Raw genomic sequence first — 23764 nt, forward strand, 5'->3', positions numbered from 1 at the left:
TAGTTTTTATATACTTTTGCATTATGGGTATATAAAATGGGGAATTTCTGGAGAATATAATATTATTAGGGAATAGTGGATATCCCAGTCCTCAACTACAACTACCCAATGACACATGAAACCATTGCAGAATATTCAGACAGAAGTTGTGTTTTACAATCAATCACAAATCCCTTTAAGAGTTGTTATTGAAAGAACATTTGGTATTTTGAAGAGATTTCCCATTTTAACATATGTAATGAGATGCAAGTTACCTTTTCTTCGAAGAAGAAAGTCAGCTTGTTCAGTTTTACACAATATTGCAGTAGATAATAGAGAAAACCTTGAAATAGTGGCAAGTGAGTGTGCTGTTGATATTGATATATTAGAAGCTGTGGCAGTACATTTTCAACCAGAAGCTAATCTAATGCAACTAAATTGTGTGTGTGTTTGTTTAAAAATATTGTTTGACATTTAAAGCTAGCTTAAATTAATTTTATTTTTGTTGGACTGCAGTTTGTTAATAAATTAATATAAATATTATATTGGTGACTGAGTTTAAGTACTTTATGTTCATTAGCAGGTTTTCAATAATAAATTTATAAATATTATACATGCTATTGGCGTTTAATCTTTTATCGTTTAAAATATGTTCATTACGATTCATAATGACCCTCTCTTTTCACCTCTGGATAACTAGTTATCAGGAAGTTTATCTGACAGATTAGATACTAACAGATATCTGACAGAGAAAAACTTCCCGTTAACTAGTTATCCGGAGCTGAAAAGATAGATACTAAGGATACTGCTATATAAACTTCCCAATAATTAGTTATCTGGAAATGAAAAGACCTCTAATATCTAATCTGTCAGATAAACTTCCCGATAGACAAAAATATAATAGAAGAATTAACCTTTATGGTGGTTTTTTATTAATTTTTTTTGGCAGTGTTTAAATAAACAAATACTGAGGGCATGAAATGGATCAAGAACAAGGATGTTCTAGGAGGAATGAAAAAAGAATTGGAGATTGTGTTTACCATTAAACACATAAAACTGCAGTATCTGGGACACATATGAGAAATCAACACTGTTACTCCCTGATGCAGTACATATTGCAAGGTACAGTCAAAGCTAAGCGAAGACCCAGTAGAGGGAGAAGATCAATGGAACTGTTTCGAATCGCAGCTAGCAAGGTTATGATTGCTAATATGATTTCCAACATTCGAAACAGATAGGAATCAAAAGATGGCATGAAAATAAAAGTGTATTACCTAATACTTTTGACTAAAAACTTTATAGATTCTAATCTATAAAAAGATTAAATTTTCAAATATAAATACTTGAGCCTTTGTTTTATTTTGTTAACCTGTTGTTATATATCTGTTGAATTGAACTCTATTTTGAATCTAGAATTTTAACGATATTAAAATTTATTGAAATTACCTCTTTATATCTATAATAAAAAATATTTATTTCTATAGAAAAATGTAAAATATATTGAGTTTAATAAATGAGTTAATGATATTCTATGTCTGATCACTGTAAGTAGTAACACTTTAAAATTATTTACATAATATTCCTTTTTACTTTTTGTAATAACTCTAGCTTCAATAAAATGTTCTTTTTTATATTCGTTTGGGTCAAAAGTCAAAACATCAATAATCTATATCTGAGAATATTACTTTTTAATAAATAAAACCCAACATACAACTTTAATGATGAAAGTTTAATCAAATATCAATCCCACAATAATATATAAATTATTAATCCAAAGAAGCGACAACACGATAAATTCAAAAAACAAGTGAAGTTAGAGCTTTCTTCACATTTTTAACACGTTATGTCAAAATAAAGGAACTTTTATAATCATCTTACTGTGAATGCGGAAAAATTGAGTATCTAGATCAAATTCTTCTGAAGTGTCCAATAAGAGTATCCAAGCAGTTTAATTTGAGAATCGAACTTACAAAATTAGGAGTACCAAAGAATTCCAATGTTCAAAATATATTGCAACATCTTACCCATGAATATGAACAACTAGAGGCAGTGATTATTCATTTAAACATTAACAAAATGGTAACTCAATGCAACATTTTTAGGTTTTTATTTCAGTGTTGCAGCATTGATTAGAGCAAGACTAGCTGCAATACAATCAAATGTACTGACAGATGCACAAGTATGCAAGCCAAGAAAGAGAGTAAGAAGAAGAAGGAACTTTTATTAAAGGATCGATGTTAAATAGGGTTTCGATATCTCTCTACTATCTAATAAAGTATAGTACCATCATAGATTATAATTTATAAAAATGGATTTATCATCAAGTTCATCTTCTGAGGATTTGGAAGATATAATGCATATGCTACCAAATATAAGATCCGTAAAAGATCGCAATGAATTGTATAGTATAATAAGTAAGTATAATGAAGATGAATTTAAAACAAGGTATATCTTCCCATATAACAAGCTAATATTTTCCCATGCACAATGGCTTTTTGTTTATTTTTCACACCATCTGTTTGTTTATTTTCTATTTTAAATTTATATTCAATTGCTAAATCTAAAATTATATCTTTCTCTAAACTAGAGAAGTGGCTTCCTTTATTTTCCATCGTAAGTATGAATAGTATGATAAGTATAATACAAACAAATTTGCAAGAAAACAATGTAGTTCAATTCATAACATAGACATAACCTTACAAACTACAAACAAAACTTTCTTTGACAATCTTTTTTGACAGACGACACTCGGATTCGAATGAAATAATCGAATGAAGTACGATGTTGCCACTTATATACCGGGTGGTGAATTGGAAAACGGGCCATAGGAAACTCAATGTAAAATTCTAAACTGTTGAATTCCTGCTTCCCTAATTATTTTACATCAAAAGTCATAAGAAACTATTTGTAGAGAATTAAAATCTGTATTGAAAACAATGTTAATTTTGTTCTACAAACAATAATTATGTAAAATTTTGTAAAAATATAATACAATTTTCAGAGTAATACGCCAAAGTGAGACAACACACAGTGCAATAATGTGTATAAGGTTGCATTTGGTGACAACGAAGTTATTATATTAACAATTTGAACTGTCAGTTTTTTTATTTATTTCATCATTTATTGTTTAAAACGCAATAAAGTTGATAAGATACCCTCAGTTAATGAGAAAGTATTAATAATAAAGATATTTTCTTTAGTCAATAGTGTGCTCACTGTCAGTTAAATAGTAACGTGCGACCTAACATGCCCACACATACCTACTGCGGTAAATACATTATATTTTTCAAAATTTTGGACTCTGTTTAAATCGTAGAACAATTGTAACTTCTGTTTTTAATACAGATTTCAATCCTCTACAAATAACTTCTCATGACTTTTGATGTAACATAATTAGGGAAGCAGGAATTCAACATTTTAGAATTTTACATTGAGTTTCCTATGGCCCGTTCTCCGATTCACCACCCTGTATTGTCGGTTTGTAAACCAACAGTTTTTTTGAATGGTGCAACCCGTTTGAAAAATAACCATTGATCATCGATTTAAATCGTCGAATTGACGGTTAGCAAATCAGTTGATTTACAGTCTGTTGGTGCAACTGGGCATAAGTGCATAATCCCGTGAAATTATACAAAATATTTTAAAATTTATGCACGAGGAAGCATAAGAAAATTTTACTGTGAAACATGTAACTAATAAAAATCCGAAAAACATTTGATACCTGATTGATCTGACAACGTCGCGTAACCAAAGTTTTTGACCCGTTTGACCTTGGCGGCTTCAGATATTTTTGTCGATTTATACATACACTACGATGGAACTATTGAATGACAGTTTGTAAGGTCTTACCTCGCTGTTGCTTTGATCATCGTCGAAGTCTGCATGTCCGTTAACTTCTTGATACACCTTTGTCCCGCAACAATGTTGCAAACTTCTAATGGTAGGTATGTGTGCTTGTGTTCTTGGCCAACCTGGAGGCATGGCAAATGGGGGTATCTTAATTTCATCTTGTACTTGTCCAAGAAATATTTCGCCACTGTACACTCGACAGTTTGGCCGTTTTCTAATTGAAGTGGAAATCTGTAATAAAAATAAAAAATGTTTCAATAGTTATTTTATTAAGGTATCAAGAATATTATAAGGATAATAATGCTTGACGTCAATGGTGTGTATCCTGAGGGCCTCTGGCCCGAGGGATATAAAATGTTGACCGAAAGCGTTATTATCCGTAATACCAGTGGTGCCTTCAACATTTAATATCCGACTAAATATGAGAAAAATTTGAATGAATTTTGAATAGGGCCTTCCAAGACTTTGACGTTTATAAAACCGCTGTCAAACTGTCAAACATTCTATTTGTTTATATTTGTACCCACATTGTTTCTTAAGTTTTTTACCGTTAAGGCCATGGGTACATAATTCGCAAATAGTTGACGGTTATCCCTACTTTTCCGTCTTTAAACGGCAAATTATGTGTAGTAAAATTCACACTGGTATGGATATGTAAACATTACTAGAATGTCATTCTACTTGAAAATGTCATCATTAACTTAAAGAGATGGCTTTTGAATGTTCTTGTATAACTGCTATTTGTATAATAGCAAATTACACAGGTCTGCGACCAAAAAATTGTTTAAAATTTATTAAGTGATTTTCATTATGTTTTCAACACTGATGCCGGGAAAAATAGTGAAAAAATTCCATCACGTACAGTTATTTCACAAAATGATAATAAAGAGTTATTAGGAGAAAGTGATTTTCATACTGTTTTCAACGCTGATTTCGGGAAAAATAGTGAAAACATTCTATCAAATACAGTTATTTCACAAAAATAAAGAGTAATTATGAGAAAGCAGCAATATTTTGTACAATACTACGATCCTGGCACAACCGATCCCCATTCCATTCCTACAATTTGAGCTGAAGGATTTAGTAAGAGATCTAGGCCTTTCTAAAGAATCGGCAGTTTTAGGATCTAGAATAAAAAATAAACATATGCTGGTTCCGGATACATCTTTCTCTTGGTATCGATGTACGGAAAGGGAATTTGTATCTTTTTTCTCCAAAGAAGATGACCTGGTGTTAAACAAACTCTGCTGCTCAGACCACAAATGTACACTATGTGGTGATTTAAAAGTTATTTCAATGCTGCTTGGTCAACAAAGTGGCTATACAAAGTTCTCTTGCTTTCTCTATGAATGGGACAGTAGAGACAGAAAGCAACACTACATAAAAAATATTGGGCCCTGAGAGAAAGCTACAAGTAGGAGTTAAAAATGTTGAGAGGAAAAGCTTTGTGGATCCCAAAAAGGTCATACTTCCACCACTTCACATTAAGTTAGGGCTGATTAAACAATTTTTCAAGGCACTGAATAAAGAAGGGGAGTGTTTCAGATATCTTTGTGGACAGTATCCTGGTTTATCCACGGCAAAAGTAAAGGAAGAAATCTTTGTCGGACTGGACATTAGAAAACTATTGAGAGATCCCAACTTTGTGAACAAAATGAAAAGGCGACTTGGACATCTTTTAAATTAGGTGTTACCGATTTCCTCGGTAACAAAAGAGATCCAAACTACAAGACAATCGTCGCAGACATGATCGACAACTTTAAGAAGTTTGGCTGTAACATGAGCATTATAAGCTTTACTTTCTCCACTCACATCTTGAGTACTTCCCGGCAAACATTGGTGATGTCAGTGAAAAGCAGGGCGAAAGATTTCACCGAGACATCAAAGAAATGGAAAGAAGATACCAAGGAAGATGAAACGTCAGCATGATAGCAGACTACTGCTGGGTGATGAAAAGAGATAATCCTCAACGAGTCCACAGCCGGAAAAGCAGTAAAAGAAGCTTCGACAGAAAGCGTTAGCGTTATTATAAGGACTTTTGAGCTTAAAAAATAAATGTAAGTGTACCGGCAATGTAGATTAGAACATGACTAATAAATAAAATAAATTTTATAACGTTCGAAAGAGGTGATAAATTGCTTACATTTTATTATTATACCCAAATATACCCCCTAATTTGTGAGAAAACCTGACGTGATAGACAAAAATGGTTTACATTTTTGAAATCAGCGCTGAAAAGTACATCAAAGTCAGTTATCAAATTTCAAACAACTTTAAAAAAATATTTTTTTCAGGCCTGTGTTATTCAGTTAATAAATGTGATAATTTTTTCACTAACTATGTATTTAGTGATTGTAATAATTTATATGTACAACAAAAACTAATACTCAATCGAGAAAAGAGGAAAAGTGTTAAAGTGATTTTTTAATAATATATTGTTACTATGGAACGCTTACAATTTTGAACAATTTAACAACAAAATACTTGGATCACAGAATATATTATCCTGATGTATTTTCTGCTTGGATCTTCCACAAATAATACACAATAAATAACTTTTTATTCAGTTCACGTCTTAAATCAATTATTTATCAAATACACTATATATCAATATTATTAATCAACAATTCAAAATATTCCCGATGCCACGTCAAATATTTAAAATTGTCACTTATTGTCAGTGTCTGACTGACAATATGCTGACAATATTCTATTCGACTGAGTGCGTTGTAAGACATAGATAGATTTGGAAAATATTACCACGGACATGGTGTCCATTTTTTTTCGAATCCTGAAAAACTAATAAATACTTTTAAAAAACTTAAACGCAGAATGAAAGACTGAATTATTACCGAGGAGGGCCGAAAGTCCCTTAGAATAAATAAAAAGTCTATTTAATGAGATATTTGAAATTAAAAATCACACTAAAGGACATCGCACACATCTTATGGAAAATATAATGTCACTCAAATTCAATAAAATGTATACGAATAGATTCGTTTTAAATTAACGGTCAAATCTTATCATTGCGCCAACTCTTAATTATGATTAATTACGGCGCAAATTGCAATTAAAGTTTATCGAAATCACATTTTTTGAGTCAGTAAAAGTGTCAGTTACAATTACTATTGCTCTGGGTGCTATTCACAAGAGCTTAAACCCCGCTGGGTCTAAGCGGATTAGTGAAACTAATCCGCTGATTTATGGAGTACCGACAATTTGGGTATTTTAAAATATTTTTTCTCTCTCTAACTTATGTACGTACCCATTTGATTTCAGATTTATTTATATCAATTTCTGCTCTTATTATTGAAAATATAGAGTTGGCGCAATGATAAGATTTGACCGTTAATTTAAAACGCATCTATTCGTATAAATTTTATTGAATTTGAGTGACATTATATTTTCCATAAGATGTGTGCGATGTCCTTTTCTCTTAGTTTTTCACTTCTGTAACTTATTAAAATAAACATTATAGAAGTTCTCAGGGACTTTCGGCCCTCACTAATAACGTAATCTTTCATTCTGCGTTTAAATTTTTCAAAAATACTTATGTTTTTTTAAGATTCGAAAAAAAAATGAATATCCATTTGAATAGCATGGCAGCCGAAAATACGTACTTATCTTCTTAACAGTTTTTTAGTTGTATTTTCCGAACATTTTGTTGTAGATTTTGTGTAGGTAGTTTTTAGTTGTAGAAGTACTTGAACGACTTTATTTAGTTTTGTGCAGTGAATAAATAAATATGAGTGAATATTTTCGAAAGTTGTTGGTATACAATACATAGCGATGTTGCTAGTAGGTACAAGCAAAGGATTTGCAAAATAAATAACATATTCATTTTCCCTAAAGAAGTCTGAGTTAACCTACAGTGGAGACAGTTTTCCAAGCGTAAGTAACATGGATATATGTAGTTAGTTATTTAGCATTTTTATATGACATTTTATAGCATTTAACCATTGTCTTTGTCTCTCAGATTACTTCGCATTCCACACTTCAATACACAACAGAAATGAGGCATATTATCTTTTTAAATTAATTCTTCCAGTGAAAATGTTAAATTAATCCTTTATACAAAACAAAATTACAATGAAACGTAACTAAAACGATCGCAAAGAGATTAAGAACTAACAGAACAACATTTATGTTTGCCTCTCAGCCGCCAATTTTGACAGCATGTTGGAATGCCCTATTGAGGCATAAAATGTTCGAAATGTGTGAAAACACCGATCTCCCCCAAGATATTTTAGTGAAAACTGTTAAAGCTGTGAACTATTAATGATACGCTTGCACCAAAAAAAAAACTAAGCGGATTTACGAGAAAGAATATTTCCATTGTGAGGCCTGCGTGGCACATACAGTCGGAAAAATGAAAGGATACCCATGAACGATCACATCAATCACTTATTTTATATTTGCTGTCTTTTTCTATAAATAACAAACGTTTGTTATAGAAAACGACAGCAAATACAAAATAAGTGATTGATGTGATCGTTCATGAGTATTCTTTCATTTTTCCGACTATATATACTATATCAGAGGTTCTCAATCTGTGGTACATGTACCACTGGTGGTACATATCATTATTGGCGGCGGTATACAAAACACAAAAAAAAATTAAAATCGTAGTACTTGGTAAGTACTGATAATACAATTTAAAAATATAGGTGGTACCAAAAATAATAAAAATAACTTAGTCCATTCTTTAACGGTAAAATATTGCAAAACCTCTAAATTTTAAAGAACCGCTTGGATTGACATGAAATTTTGGCATACACATAGCTAACAAGGCAAAGAAAAAAAGTGATATTGTGCCGATATGTGCTTTTGCCCTGCGGGTGGTTTTCACCCCCTCTTGGGGGTGAAAAAATATTCGTCCAAAGAAAGTCAGAAAATGGATAAACTGGCTAATTTTAAGTAACTTTTGTTCTATAGAGTTTTTTCACTAAGTCAATACTTTTCGAGTTATTTGGCAGTGAATATGTTCATTTTTTCAACAAAATAACCACGCCTTTAGACGGTTTTTCGCAAATAACTCAAACAGTAAGTATTTTGTCGAAAAAACATTCTCAGCAAAAATATAACCTGTAAAAAATTTTAAAAAATGGTGTATATATCACATCTCTACACCTAGTAGAAGCAGAGTTATAGCTAATGAAAAATAGGTTCATATTCGTCAAATTCCAAATGGAATACTTTAACGTGAAATAACCAAAAATGAAGCACATTTCGGGAAAAACTCATTGCAACTTATATAAAGTGTTTAAAAAAGCTTAATTTTTTTATATAAAAAAATTTCTAGCATCAAAATTAACAAGTTACGCTCAAAATAAAGTTAGTCCCTTTTGTTTTTGGTAAAAAATCGAGAAAATCACCCCCTAATTAGTATCTTAAATGAACTTAATCGTTACGACTTCACAAGTTTCTTGACTCATGTATATATTGTTTATATGATCTGTAAGTTTCATCGGTTCAAAGTCCTCATTATTGAAAGGGCTGTAGTTAAAAGGGGTTGAACTAGTCACTGATCACGAATGTATGCAAATTTAGAAACAAGAAATCTTAATCAATTTTTGTCTAACAGAAAAACAAAAAAATACATGATATTCAGAAAAGCAAATCTGACTTTTTTTGTTTTTCGAGATTTTTGGTATCTCTAACAATTTTCAAGTTATTTTGAAAAAAAGCATATTTTTCAAAATTTAAATTTTTAAAAATTTTACTTTGAAACCAAATTTTTTCAAAAATAAGCACTTTAAATCGATGAAACTTACAGATCATATAAACACAACATAAGTAAAATAATTTGAGGAGCGGTAACGATTAATTTAATTTAAGTTGCTAATTAGGGGGTGGTCTTCCCGATTTTTTTTTGCAAAAAGAAAAGGGACCAACTTTATTTTCAGTGTAACTTGCTTAAATTTGATGCTAGAAACTTTTTGTAAAAACAGAAATAAAGCTTTTTTTAAACGCTTTAAAAAAGTTATAATAGATTATCCCCAAAAAGTGCTTAATTTTTTGGATATTTCACGTCGAAATTTTCTATTTGAAATTTGGTGAATATGAATCTATTTTTCATTGGCTATAACTCTGGTTCTACGAGATCCAGAGAGCTAACGTGTACACCATTTTTTTTACTTTTTTATAGGCTATATTTTTGCTAAGAACGTTTTTTTCGACAAAATACTTACTTTTTGAGTTATTTGCGAAAAACCGTCTAAAAATGTGGTTATTTTGTTGAAAAATTAACATATTCACTTGCAAATATGTAACTCGAAAAGTGTTGACTTGGCGAAAAAGCTCTATAGAACAAAAGTTACTTAAAATTAGTCAGTTTACCCATTTTCGGACTTACTTTGGACATACATTTTTTCACCCACAAGAGGGGGTGAAAGTCACCCCCAGGGCAAAAGCACACATCGGCACAATATCACTTTTTTTCTTCGACATGTAAGCTATGCGTATGCCAAATTTAATGTCAATTCCATGGACGTATAAATAAAGAGGATGGACTAGGCATGCTCTATTCTCTGTTCACCGAAATTTGAAGCCAAACAGTTTATAGGCGCGAGGAAGGGGACGAGGTGATAGACTGTGACATTTCCTTCATAGTCAGTGGCGTACCTTCCAATAATTGAACGGTATTTGAAACAATTTTTTTATTTGAATAAATGATTACTAATGTTATTTTTAGTATCGTAAACATATACAATATTTGAAAGAAGTGAGAAACAACGAAAAATAAATAATTTTAATTTTCAATGTATAGAATATATTTACAAACATTGTTTTACACAAAAGAATAAAGATGAGTTAGTATTCAAAATCACAAATTACTATTATGCTATATTATACAATATTTTATTCAAACTAATATAATACATAATAGGATGCATCGAAAAAATAAAAGTTTGAAATGTTATATCTAAAGGCGGAAATACATATCCGCGCCGCGAACTCCGCGCCGTGTGAGCGCCGCGCGTTTGAGGCGCGGTTATTGTTCGTTAAAATTTTTCATTTTGACGACCCAGAGGAAACATACGAACGTTTAGTAATTGTAGATAATCATGTCTCTGTCCTGTACTTCTACTACATCTTATTTTGTTATTACATATTCTGAAACTATTTTCTTGTGTCATCTTATGCAATTTACTATTTTATGTGGAATAAGCCACAGTTTGCGAACATTTCGGGAACTACCTTTTCGCTTCCCGGCGACACAAATATAATGGTAGGGGAGCCCAAGCGGGGATTTTTGCAGTTACTCGAGCGCGTCAGATTATCATATGGGGAGAAACGTTGTACCCTGCAGATGTACCTCCACCATCTATTGGCTCTTAACACAGGGGGGTTCGTTCAGGGGGACCCGAAAAAAAAATCTATCCTTAAAAATACTCGAAATTGTCAGATTAAGATTAGGTAAGTTAAGTACATGCAAAAGAGTCTATATTTCAAAAATATGACGATTTGAGCGGGGTGTACGGAAATGGGTGAGTCAAAAAGTTTCATAAAAAAAAGCGAATATTTTGCGAAATGAACGTCAGATTGAAAAACTAAAAACTACGTGTTCAATGTTTTTCAAAAATCTATCGAAAAATACCAAACATGACCCCCACGGAGAGGGGGGGGGAAATTTAAAATTTTAAATACAAATCCCGCGATCTTTCGCAAAATAAACATCATATCGAAAAACTGCAAAATACACTTTATCAATATTTTTAAAAAATCTATCGAATGGTTCCAAACAAGACCCCCACAGAGGTGAGGTGGGGGGCTTACTTTAAAATCTTAAGTGGTAGCCCCCATTTCTTATTGCAGATTTGGATCGTTTGTATAAAAATAAACAACTTTTATTCGAAACAATTTTTCTAATTATGGATGGATGGCGCTGTAATCGGAAAATAGGAAATGGAAAATTAAATTAAAAAATGGGAAGTCCCCACTGAAATGGAAAATTTTACTTAACTTTTTTTGGTTTTAGGACCTAATAATCACAGCCCAATAGGTCCCCAAAGCGCTCGAGTGACTGCACATTTAGCATACTTTGCTCCCCTACCATAATATGTTTGTTCCTACAACCAGAAACAAAATTAGAGAACTATAGGTTCTTCCACGTTGTGCGTTACCTTTTTCGTTTTCCGGTGACACAATTGTAATGTATCTGCTTGTTCCAACTCCGTTGCTTCACCAGAAGCGAAGTTAGGAAACTATAGGCTCTTCCAAGTTGTGCTTTACCTTTTTCGTTTTCCGGTGACCCAATTATAATATATCTGCTTGTTCCAACTCCGTTGCTTCACCAGAAGCGAAGTTAGGAAACTATAGGCTCTTCCAAGTTGTGCATTACCTTTTTCGTTTTCCGGTGACCCAATTATAATATATCTGCTTGTTCCAACTCCGTTGCTTCACCAGAAGCGAAGTTAGGAAACTATAGGCTCTTCCAAGTTGTGCATTACCTTTTTCGTTTTCCGGTGACCCAATTATAATATATCTGCTTGTTCCAACTCCGTTGCTTCACCAGAAGCGAAGTTAGAAAACTATTGGGTCTTCCAAGTTGTGCGTTACCTTTTTGGCTCTCCGGTGACCCAATTATAATATATCTGCTTGTTCCAACTCCGTTGCTTCACCGAAGCGAAGTTAGAAAACTACTGGGTCTTCCAAGTTGTGCGTTACCTTTTTGGCTTTCCGGTGACCCAATTATAATATATCTGCTTGTTACAACTCCGTTGCTTCACCAGAAGCGAAGTTAGAAAACTATAGGCTCTTCCAAGTTGTGCGTTACCTTTTTGGCTTTCCGGTGACCCAATTATAATATATCTGCTTGTTCCAACTCCGTTGCTTCACCAGAAGCGAAGTTAGGAAACTATAGGCTCTTCCAAGTTGTGCTTTACCTTTTTCGTTTTCCGGTGACCCAATTATAATATATCTGCTTGTTCCAACTCCGTTGCTTCACCAGAAGCGAAGTTAGGAAACTATAGGCTCTTCCAAGTTGTGCATTACCTTTTTCGTTTTCCGGTGACCCAATTATAATATATCTGCTTGTTCCAACTCCGTTGCTTCACCAGAAGCGAAGTTAGAAAACTATTGGGTCTTCCAAGTTGTGCGTTACCTTTTTGGCTCTCCGGTGACCCAATTATAATATATCTGCTTGTTCCAACTCCGTTGCTTCACCAGAAGCGAAGTTAGAAAACTACTGGGTCTTCCAAGTTGTGCGTTACCTTTTTGGCTTTCCGGTGACCCAATTATAATATATCTGCTTGTTACAACTCCGTTGCTTCACCAGAAGCGAAGTTAGAAAACTATTGGGTCTTCCAAGTTGTGCGTTACCTCTTTCGTTTTCCGGTGACCCAATTATAATATATCTGCTTGTTCCAACTCCGTTGCTTCACCAGAAGCGAAGTTAGAAAACTATTGGGTCTTCCAAGTTGTGCGTTACCTTTTTGGCTTTCCGGTGACCCAATTATAATATATCTGCTTGTTCCAACTCTGTTGCTTCACCAGAAGCGAAGTTAGAAAACTATTGGGTCTTCCAAGTTGTGCCTTACCTTTTTCGCTTTCCGGTGACACAATTATAATATATCCGCTTGTTTCAACTGCGTTGCTTCACCAGACACGAAGTTAGAAAACTATAGGTTCTCCAAGTCGTGCGTTACCTATTTCGCTTTCCGGTGACACATAATATATATCTGCTTATGAATGTTTTTTTGATATTGATAACTATTTCCGAAGTGAAAGTCGAAAGGTCAAGTAAACTTGATTTCAAACTCGAATAGTGGCTTATGCCCAAATAAAATAGTAAATCTTATTTTTAATACATGTTATTTTTAGTACAACAATGAACTAACATTTTTTAAAAAGGTCCGCATGTACATTTTTTTTATTTCAGCTTCTATTTCCGTTCAGATCGGATTTAAGTTGTTTCTTTAAATTAAATGGTTCTTTATTGAGGATCCCACAATAATGATTTTCCACGGTAAACATCAATTTCCTTCCGACAGTTCCGACCATTCCATTACTAACAAATATTCAACTCATGCGCGCCAAAACCAACAAACCACTCGCGAACCCGTCCAAATACGTATTGCGAACCATCAAAGCGTTTGTTGAAAAACCGACAGAATTTAGATCGTGGTGCGCCGTGTGCGTGCCGTTTGTGCGTCACTTGAAAGCACGTACTAATCTGACGAATACGCTGCGCGCGAGCGGCTCGCACACCGAGCAGAGCGCATATGTATCTCCGCCTTTATAGTGTGAAAAAGTTGCTAGTGTTATTTTTTAGCATATTACATAGTATTTTTATTTTTTTTATACAAATTTTCTGCCTCCCCAACGACCTTGAATTTTATTATTTTTCTAATTTTTATGTAAATTTCAATTTATTTTATTTGGAATAAAATATGTGCTAACTCGATCTGAGATCAATTAAAGAAAACTTAAAATGTTGTCAATTGCAAATGTCTCTTATGGTCATGGTCCTCTTTTGCTATTGATTTTGCCTTAGATTATAAGTGGGAGCAATTCATTCACTTTTGATTTCATTCATAGAGCAAGGTGGAGAAAACTTAGCACTTAAGTACTCTAGTTCACAATGAAATACCCAGCTGGCGGTTGCATAGAACTTTTTGCATTTTGTAAAATACTGTACGTGCCTTTTCCAGAAGTGTTCTTATTTCTAGTGAGTGGTCCCAAGTTTCATCAAGATTACTTCCAAGGTAAGTTATTCTTGTCACTCTGGCGAGATGTTCCGTCGACATTGAGGGTGAACCTTCTGTTTTGGTGCTTGCTGACCATCGTTTTTGTCTTCTTTGTATTCAATTTCATTCCAAATTCTCTACAGGCTGTCGTTACTCGGTCCATTAGGCGTTGCAGTGCTTCAGCATTATCTGGCAGAATAACCGGGTCATCAGGGTATAGCAGGTTATTTATACATTGCCCGTATATAATTATACCAATATATTTTACAAATTAATATACCTACGCATTTATAATATGTATTAAACAAAAATCTTACATAACTTTATATAGAACAATACGAGTTTGACATGTATAGTATAGATAGATAACTTTGTTTCACACTCTTAAGAACAAAGAGAAACAGTAGGTATAGCCGGTAGCTGATGTCGCAAATAAATATGTATTTTTTATATCTGCTTTAAAAAGCAGACTAAAAATCTAAAAATTAAAGGAGAACACAGAAAACACCTATTAACCTATGACATGCCAATAGTGTCAAAATTTCATAAATGTAAATAGTGTCAAAATTTCATAACAGTGGAGCAAACTTGGCAAGTTTATGGTAAAAAAATATGTGTTTTTAAAAGGACGACTAAAAATTCAAAATTTAAAGGAGTAACGCAGAAAACACAAAAAATCGCTAATATATCTACATTAACCTATAAAATGCCAATAGTGTTAAAATTTCATAAATGTAAATAGTGTCAAAATTTCGTAACAGTGGAGTACACTTGCCTGCGATTGGACATTCAAATAAGGATTACGGCGCAGTAAATTTGAATTACTCCTCCTGGTTTAAAAACGGAGCATAATTGGTTGAATGGTCAACCATATTAATTATTAAAATATTAATAAACGTAAGAAAACATACAAACTATTATTGAACAGTACATAAACAACAAAACAACAAATCCTATATACAACAATGTATAAAACACATTAAACCTTAATTTTACATTATTATATAGGTAATATAATAACATACAAGAAAATTTATAGAAATTATATTGTAGATTCGAATAAATAAATAAATGTATTTATAATACTACAAAATTTACTTTATTTCACAAAATTATTAAGTTTTATTTATTTATTTATTTTATTTCAATTCAAGGATAACGTAATATCATATCCCTGTGCTACGTCAATGGATGTTGTTTATAATATGTACTTGATAAATACTTACCAATGAAATGACAGTTGTGGATGTAAATATGCAGTTTTCCTGCATACGACACAGTTACGCACCATGATTAAGACACTTAACGATTACGATTGTTCAATTCAAAGTCAAAATACGCTAACAAATTCACTCAAATGACACAAAAGGAAATTCTGAAATTATCAAAATAAACGTAAACAACACGAGACGCCACGTTCCTTCTTCTTGAAGCACTATGATTGGTTGATATTACCAGTGGTGCCAAGTTTCACAAATAGTTGAAATTATCAGAATATAGTTTCATTTAATAATTAAAAAATTAATGTTTTTCTTTTAATTCCTTGGTTGCGGAATAAGTATATTTAGAAATGGTTTCTAGTAACTAAGTAATATATTTTGATTTATAAATTAAAAGTAAATTATACTAAAAATTGAAAATTATTTTAAATATTGACTTGAAAACAAAATAATATGACAACGTCAAATTAAGGATTTGTGGCTATGACTGTGACGATCTCGTGGCTTCAAGTAAAGATGTAAATAAACCGGTCCATCCTCTTTATTTTCCTCTTTATTTATACGTCCATCGTCAATTCAATCGGTTCTTTAAAATTTAGAGCAAAAACCGTGAAAGAATGGACTAACTGTGGGTGGTACATCACTCAAAAAGGTTGAGAACCGTTGTACTATATTATTTATCTATGTGCGTGGCACGTGCATTCACACGTGCGTGGCACGTGTCGATGAATCCGTTTTGATGGCTTATTTTCAAGATTTGTTAGAGTCGTATTCTTCAAATTCTCTTTGGACCAAGTTCTCGATGCCACATAAAGAATTTATAGTTCATCAGAAGATAAAAAGTAATGTTCGTAATAAACTAATTATCTTTCTCTCTTTTTTTTATTTCTCTTTGGGCAAAGCTCTCAATGCTACGTTAAGAATTAATAGTTCATCAAAAGATAAAAAGCAATGTTCGTAATAAATTACCAAAGGCATTAAATAGATGTTTATGCCCGAGGGTGATAAAGTAGAGTCATAAAGTGCATTTTATGACCGCAGAGGCATAAAGTGCGCTTGTAAGTACTCTATGTAATTGATAACGAAGCTATAAAAACACAATGATGAACTAGTAATACTAGTATGACATAAAAACATTGTTAACATCCAATGTTTAAAATGGAAGGTTAGAAGTAGGAAAAAACGATTGAAAAACTTTATTCAGTTATTTATTCCAGTCGCACAATTTTTCTATTTCTGAAAATTTTTGGGAGAGGAGTGTTTCATAAATATAGAAGTTTCTAAACTTTAATACACAGTACTGAAAAACACGCGAGACAACTGCAGTACCCTTAAAAATTTGTGGGGGCGCACGGATCATAAAGTTATCCCGAAACTCCTACAAAGTAACACAAGTCCAGAGAAATAAGATTTTTCTCGTGATACATCCCCCTCCAGGCCGAAACCAAATTTTTTAAGTAATATGGACATCTATAATAATAACCTATATGTTTCCTGCAACCGCTTTTGATGATATACATAGTTATAAACAAATGAAGATCAAAAAACGGTAAATGTTCGCTTTTTTCGTCTGTTACTAAAAAGTGAAGCATTCTAAACAAATTTGAGAACAGAGGCGGGCGGTCCATGGAAGCGGGGGAAGCACCGCTTCCCTATTTATACGTCGATATAAGCAAATATATTATTAATTAATATTTAATAATCAAAAATTTTTCCCTAATCCAAGTAATCTACATATTACCTAGGCAATAGGCATTGAAAAATATTAAAAATTAATCGCGTACGAACGAACTCAATATGCACACAATTCAACTATTCGGTCCACTCCTGACAGAAGCGCATCTCAAAATCGCCGCTTGTCATGCAGTTGTCCCGTTTAAAAATTGGTCAGGGTTCAATGACCGCACCCACTAGTCGCGCGAATTTTGGTACCCTGTGGAAGCGATCGTCCTATCGCCTTCCCGAAAGTGAGATGCTCCGACTGTTACTGCTGCTAAGGGGTGCTTAGGTATTACAATACATTCGCTTAAAGAATATTTCGATTTAAATTTTTTGCAGAGATTGTTTCTTTTACTGATCTTTTATTTGACATTTTACAGAAATCAAATGGTACTGCATTTTGTATAAGACAAATTGATGACTTTATTAATACGATAATTAAAAAAACGAGAGCAGTTTAAAAATATTTGGGATAAAACTGAACATATGGGGTTTGAACATGAAAGAAAAATAATGAAGATTGATAATTTCGGAGACAGAGATACAGAGAAAACAGAGGAAACAAAGAGACCTTTTGATAATATTCTACAACAAATGAATTCTAGCTTTCAAAATTTTAACGATTTAAAATTTGTAGAATTTTATATAATCTTAATATTTCTAATTATAATTCATCAAAATTTCCCACAGAGGAATTTATGTCACTACGATTAAATAATGAAAATTTTTTGATATCCCAGCTTTGCATTCTCAGTTAAGTGTCATTTATGAAACAACTGACATTAATGATAAAGAAATACCCAGAAATCTGGGATTTATTTATAACTACTGGTTTAAACAAAACAAGTCACTGTGTGAAGTGGTCAAGTTGTGTGAATTAGTACTACTAACTATCCCAGCCACAAGTGCATCAGTTGAACTAAGTTTTGCAGTATTAAGATGCATTAAAAGTTTCGAATTAAGAGTTTAAAAGAAATTCAACAAACGAAGACAGACTTTGAAAGTTAGCCCTATTATCCATTGAAAAAGACTGCATTCAACAATTATCAGAAGTTGATAGGAGAATATACCTCGAGTATAAATAAGTGTCATTTTAGTGAAAGTTGTGTGTTGTGGAAAATGTCTCAGAGTATAATTTTTTTTTAAATAGGATTCAAGCCCTGCGTGAGGGCATCAGAGCCCGAGCTAGCAATACAGATCAATGATAGGTCACTAGTCACTAGAAATAGCGGGAATAGAGTGCCTCACGTATTCACGTGTCACGGATTTAGTGTGTGAGTCCTTGTACCCAAGACGTCTCACATAAGTACTTTGCTGATAGAGAGCCCCTGCGCATCAGAGTGTTATCATTATCAGGTGGGAAGTGGCTCGACCCTCGACCCTTAAGAAAATATTTTTATATCCTTATTGAATCGCTTCCCCTTTCGAAAAAGTCACCGCACGCCACTGTTTGAGAACAAGACACTCATAAATCATATAAAAAGCTTCAATATGGCGTTCGCTGAATATGTCTATCCTTATTTGTTGCTTAGAAAATTGCAAAAAAGTCATAAATTTTGAGATTTTATAAATGTTCATAACTTATGTAAAAATTAAGTTAGAGCCTTCTTATTATACGGAATGCTGAGACTTCTTGTGATTAAATTATATTTTAAATTTCAAAGGAATTGGTCAAATAGTTTAAAAGTTATTTAATTTGTTTATCCCAAATTCATTTTTTTTGCAACACTACAAGTCAGAAAATTATGAGGTTACAGTAACACTTCGGACGGTTTATGAAAGAAGAACATTTATACTATTAACTTAATTTAAAAAAATGACAAAAAGTAATTTTAAACAGTATAAAATTATTTTGCAAAAACATGTCGATGTTTTGCTTACTTATAAACAATTAGAATAACTTTTTAACCGTTACCCGTAGAAAAATTATTTTTTCATATTTAGAAAGACTGAATTTTTATACACATTTAAAAAGAAAAACAAATGTCCTAGGACAATTAGGGACGAAGTTAGCGCCCCCCTTTTTTAATTCACATGTTCTTGCAAAATAATTTTGCAATATTTAGAATTATTTTTTGTCATTTTTTTTAGTTAAATTAATAGTGTAAATCTTCTTCTTTCTTTCTTTCTTCTAAATTAATAGTGTAAATCTTCTTCTTTCATAAACTATCCAAAGTATTACTGTAACTTTATCATTTTCTGACTTATAGTGTTGCAAAAAAAATTAATTTGGGTAAACAAATTAAATAACTTTTAAACTATTTGACCAATTGCTTTAAAATTTAGGGTATGATTTAAGCACCAGAAGTCTCAACATTCCGTGTAATAAGAAGGTTCTAAGTTAATTTTTACATAAGTTATGAATATTTATAAAAACTCAAAATTTATGATTTATTTTGCAATTTTCTAAGCAACCAATTAGGATATAGCAACAACAGGATAGCAATTAGGATATAGCTATAACCAACATATTCAGCGAACGCCACATTGAAGTTTTTTATAGGATTTATGAGTTTCTTACTCTCAAATTTGTTTAAAATGTGGTAATGGACGAAAAAAGTGAAAATTTACCGTTTTTTGCTCTTCATTTGTTTATAACTATGTATATAATCAAAATCGGCTGCAGGAAACATATAGGTTATTATTCTAGATGTCCATACTACTCAAAAAATTTGGTTTCGGCCTGGAGGGGGTTGTGTCACCAAAAGGATATTTTTTTCCTTATTTCTCTGAACTAAACGGCGAATCATCCTACATCAAGACAATGCAACTCACACTGCCCAAAAGACAAGTTTTTGGAGCTTCAAAACATCGAAATGTTATACCATCCACCGTATAGCCCAGACCTAAGTCCCAACGACTTCTTCACGTTTACAAAGATCAAAAATTCAATGCCTGGGCAGCGATTCCAGTCGACAGAAGAAGCCATCGATGCCTTAAAACAGCGACTTTGCAGGTGTTAACTAAAGACTAGAATAACTGAAGACTAAGTTTTCAATCTAATAGCACATACAATAATATTAAAAATATTACTCTACATTCCACCAGATTGAAAACAATGGGAACCTTCTCTGGTTACACCTCCGAAGCTTCTAAAATTTGCAAGCCATAACGGATGCTGAGACTAAAGAAGATGAGAGAATTTTACAATTTATAATTCACATCCCATTTGCTCAGCGCGGTAAAGTTCCAACGAGAATGGTTCCCTTCGTACTCCAATCAGAGTAAACATGTAAATAAAAAATGAATAATCATTTTCATGTTGTTCTGAAGCTATTTCCTTGTGGCATTTTTATGATTAATTATTTATATGGGAAATAAGCCACAATTAAAATGAAAAAAATAACTTTATTAACGTTTCGACGCCCAAAAAAAAAATCATTTTCATAGTCAAAATGAAAAAGTTCCTATGCCGCCGGGACATAAATATAAACTTAAGAACGAGAATGTTAAGGTGCTATGTTTTCTCCGTTCTGCTGTACGGCATGGAAGATTGGACACTGAAAAAGATAAACATCAAAAACATTGAGGCATTCGAGATGTTACAGGAGAATGTGGAAAATACCATGTTGATGAAAAATCAAGATGTTTTGCTGAAGATGGGGAAGAAATGCGAAGTCATAAAGACCATACAAACGAAAAAACTGGAATATCTAGGCCACATAATGAGAGGAGAAAAGTACTCTCTGCTGAGACTCATAATGCAAGGAAAAATCTCGGGAAAGAGAAATGTGGGACATAGGAGGATTTCCTGGTTGCGAAATTTAAGGGAGTGGTATGGGTGCAGTTCAATACAGTTGTTCAGAGCTGCAGCCAACAAAGTTAAGATTGCTGTGATGGTAGCCAACCTCCGATAGGAGACGGTACTGCAAGAAGAAGAACCATTTTCAATTTTATTGTAACACGAAACTACATCCGCATTATATTCTAGTTCAATCAGAGAGTGCAGCAAGCACCTCTACCGGTTTCGAAACTTATTAGTCTCTTATCAGGAAGCACATATTATATGCTGCTCTCTCTGACCCAACCAGGACAAACCCCAGCGTGCAGTCTCGGTAAAGTTCTCGTTGGAACTTTACCGCGCTGAGCATATGGGGACGTGAATTATAAATTGTAAAATTCCCTCATCTTCTTTAGTCTCAGCATCTGTTATGGCTTGCAAACTTTAGAAGCCTCGGAGGTGTAACCAGAGAAGGCTCCCATTGTTTTCAATCTGGTGGGATTTAGAGTAATATTTTTAATGTTATTTTATGTTCTATTAGATTGAAAACTTTGTCTTTTGCTAGCAGTTGCCGCTAGGGTCAGAGAGAGCAACATATGTGCCTCCTGATGATAGACTAATAAGTTTCGAAACCGGTAGAGGTGCTTGCTGCACTCTCTGATTGAACTAGAATATAATGCGGATGTAGTTTCGTGTTGCAACGAAATTGAAAATGGTTATTCATTTTTGAACTAGAATAACTGTTTAACCAATTAGTTTGAACATATGGAAAAGTGTAACGATCTTGGTGGGACATATTTTGAAAAGCAATAAAGTACAAGTCTACATATATATTTTTTGTCTTTATGGCTATATGTAAAACTGAAAAGGCAATTCTCGTACACTTATATTTTGAAACATGCCAAGAAATTCGAAGGAGGCCAACAGAACAAGACAAAAAAAGTAATATAAACATTTATAACGAGAATTTTCTAGAATATTTTTAAATGTACTTACGATTGCATCTGTGCTGGTCTCCTCGTCACATTACAGACTCTGTACTTTCTCCTCATCGCTCCACAATGCGTTATTTCTATTTTGAGACCCTTGATTTCCTTTGTGAACTTAACACGTTGGCTGTCTGTTAGAGGTTTCCTCTGTTCGTTTATGTCTCGAATGTCCAGGACTTCGCACATAAACTCTATCACAGGTTGCGCTTTGTAAAATGCCGTTGCAGACACTAGAAAATAACATTAAGTTAAAATGGCACTTCGATCGCCCAGAAGAAAAGTGACATAACTCAAAAAATGCATAATTCCAGTTATCTCGTTAAATTGACTCCAAATGCCCGATACTTTTACCTGGAAAAATGTCACATATACCGCACCTCCGCTCAAACAGTGTCACAACTCAAAAAAAAAAATTAAAAACGATTTTATTGCACCAACAGTTTAATAAAACTACAAATTCGTATCTCAAAAAGTGTTACGTCTATGGTTCAAGTTATCGTTAGATGATACTATTGTCATTGTATGGTTAACCAAAATGTCCAAAATCAACGATGCCCCGAACATGTGTCACATATCGACTTGTGCAAGGTATTTGTCCATCTAAGATCTGTATAAAGCGTCGATTGTTGGGTGTTGGGTTAAGACAGTATATGTGATTACTTTATTCAAAACAATCTGCGAATATGCTCAAGGAAATTAACACATTTATTTTTTTTTGCAGTGTTTTTCGGCGAAAATTTTGTTTTATTTAATGTTGTTGCTTACATTTAAAGTTAAATCATTAATAATTATTTTAACTCTGTTAACCAGTCAATAATAATGATATTATATTCTGTGCGGCAAGAGTCATAAATAATATTTCGTAAATTTTTCATAATTTTATCTGTATAGTGTCACAACTAAAAAAAATGCATAATTCCGGTTATCTTGTTAAATTGACTTTGAAATAAAAAAGTGACCAGTATTTTATAGGAATAGTGACACAACTCAAAATTTTGATCTTTTTTTCTCGAATGCATAAATTGAGTTGTCTTGTTAAATTTATTCCAAATACCCTATACATTTACCAAGAAAAATGTCGCATATATATTTTCCAACTTTGAAAGATGGCGGTAGCGTCATTATTCCTTTGGCGGTAAAATGAATACTTTTATTCCGCAACAATGACACTTTTGAGGTTATGCTCTGACGTTCGACGTGAACGTATCGTTATTTATCACGAAAACTGTTGTATTTCGAGAAATGTCCTTGGTAATTTTCGTTAATGTTTAACAAAGTGACTAATATTAAAAGAAAAGTGACGTAACTCAAAATTTGATCTTTTTTACTTTGTTAAATCAGATATCATAGTTTTTTGGTTTGCTTCTTACACAATTATAAACATTCATTTATCCATATTCTTCGATTTTAATTTAAAATTTTTAATAGTTACCGTAAAACTGACAGTTAAATTAAGATCTAAAAAATCTATTTTTGTCTCTCTTGAAAAATGTTCTTTTTTGAGTTGTGACGCTTTTCTTCCGGATGAGCGACTTATAAATTTGCACAGCTGCACAACACAACAGAACTAGAGAGCTATACCAAATTACTAGACGA

General features: G+C 32.8%; 1 protein-coding gene across 6 annotated transcripts in view; it reads right to left on the reverse strand.

Annotated features, from left to right (window-relative positions):
• LOC114340015 (protein argonaute-2) overlaps positions 1 to 23764 on the reverse strand; it is a 185464-nt gene that overhangs the window by 52590 nt on the left and 109110 nt on the right. For all 6 annotated transcript variants that reach the window (XM_050660028.1, XM_050660029.1, XM_050660030.1 and 3 more), the window contains 2 exons: positions 22176 to 22398; positions 3829 to 4059 (listed from right to left, as the gene is read on the reverse strand). In XM_050660028.1, the coding sequence (XP_050515985.1) occupies positions 3829 to 4059; positions 22176 to 22398 (454 nt within the window). The remainder of the gene's footprint in view (positions 1 to 3828; positions 4060 to 22175; positions 22399 to 23764) is intronic.

This window comes from Diabrotica virgifera, chromosome 9, assembly GCF_917563875.1.
Source record: "Diabrotica virgifera virgifera chromosome 9, PGI_DIABVI_V3a".
NCBI lineage: Eukaryota > Metazoa > Arthropoda > Insecta > Coleoptera > Chrysomelidae > Diabrotica > Diabrotica virgifera.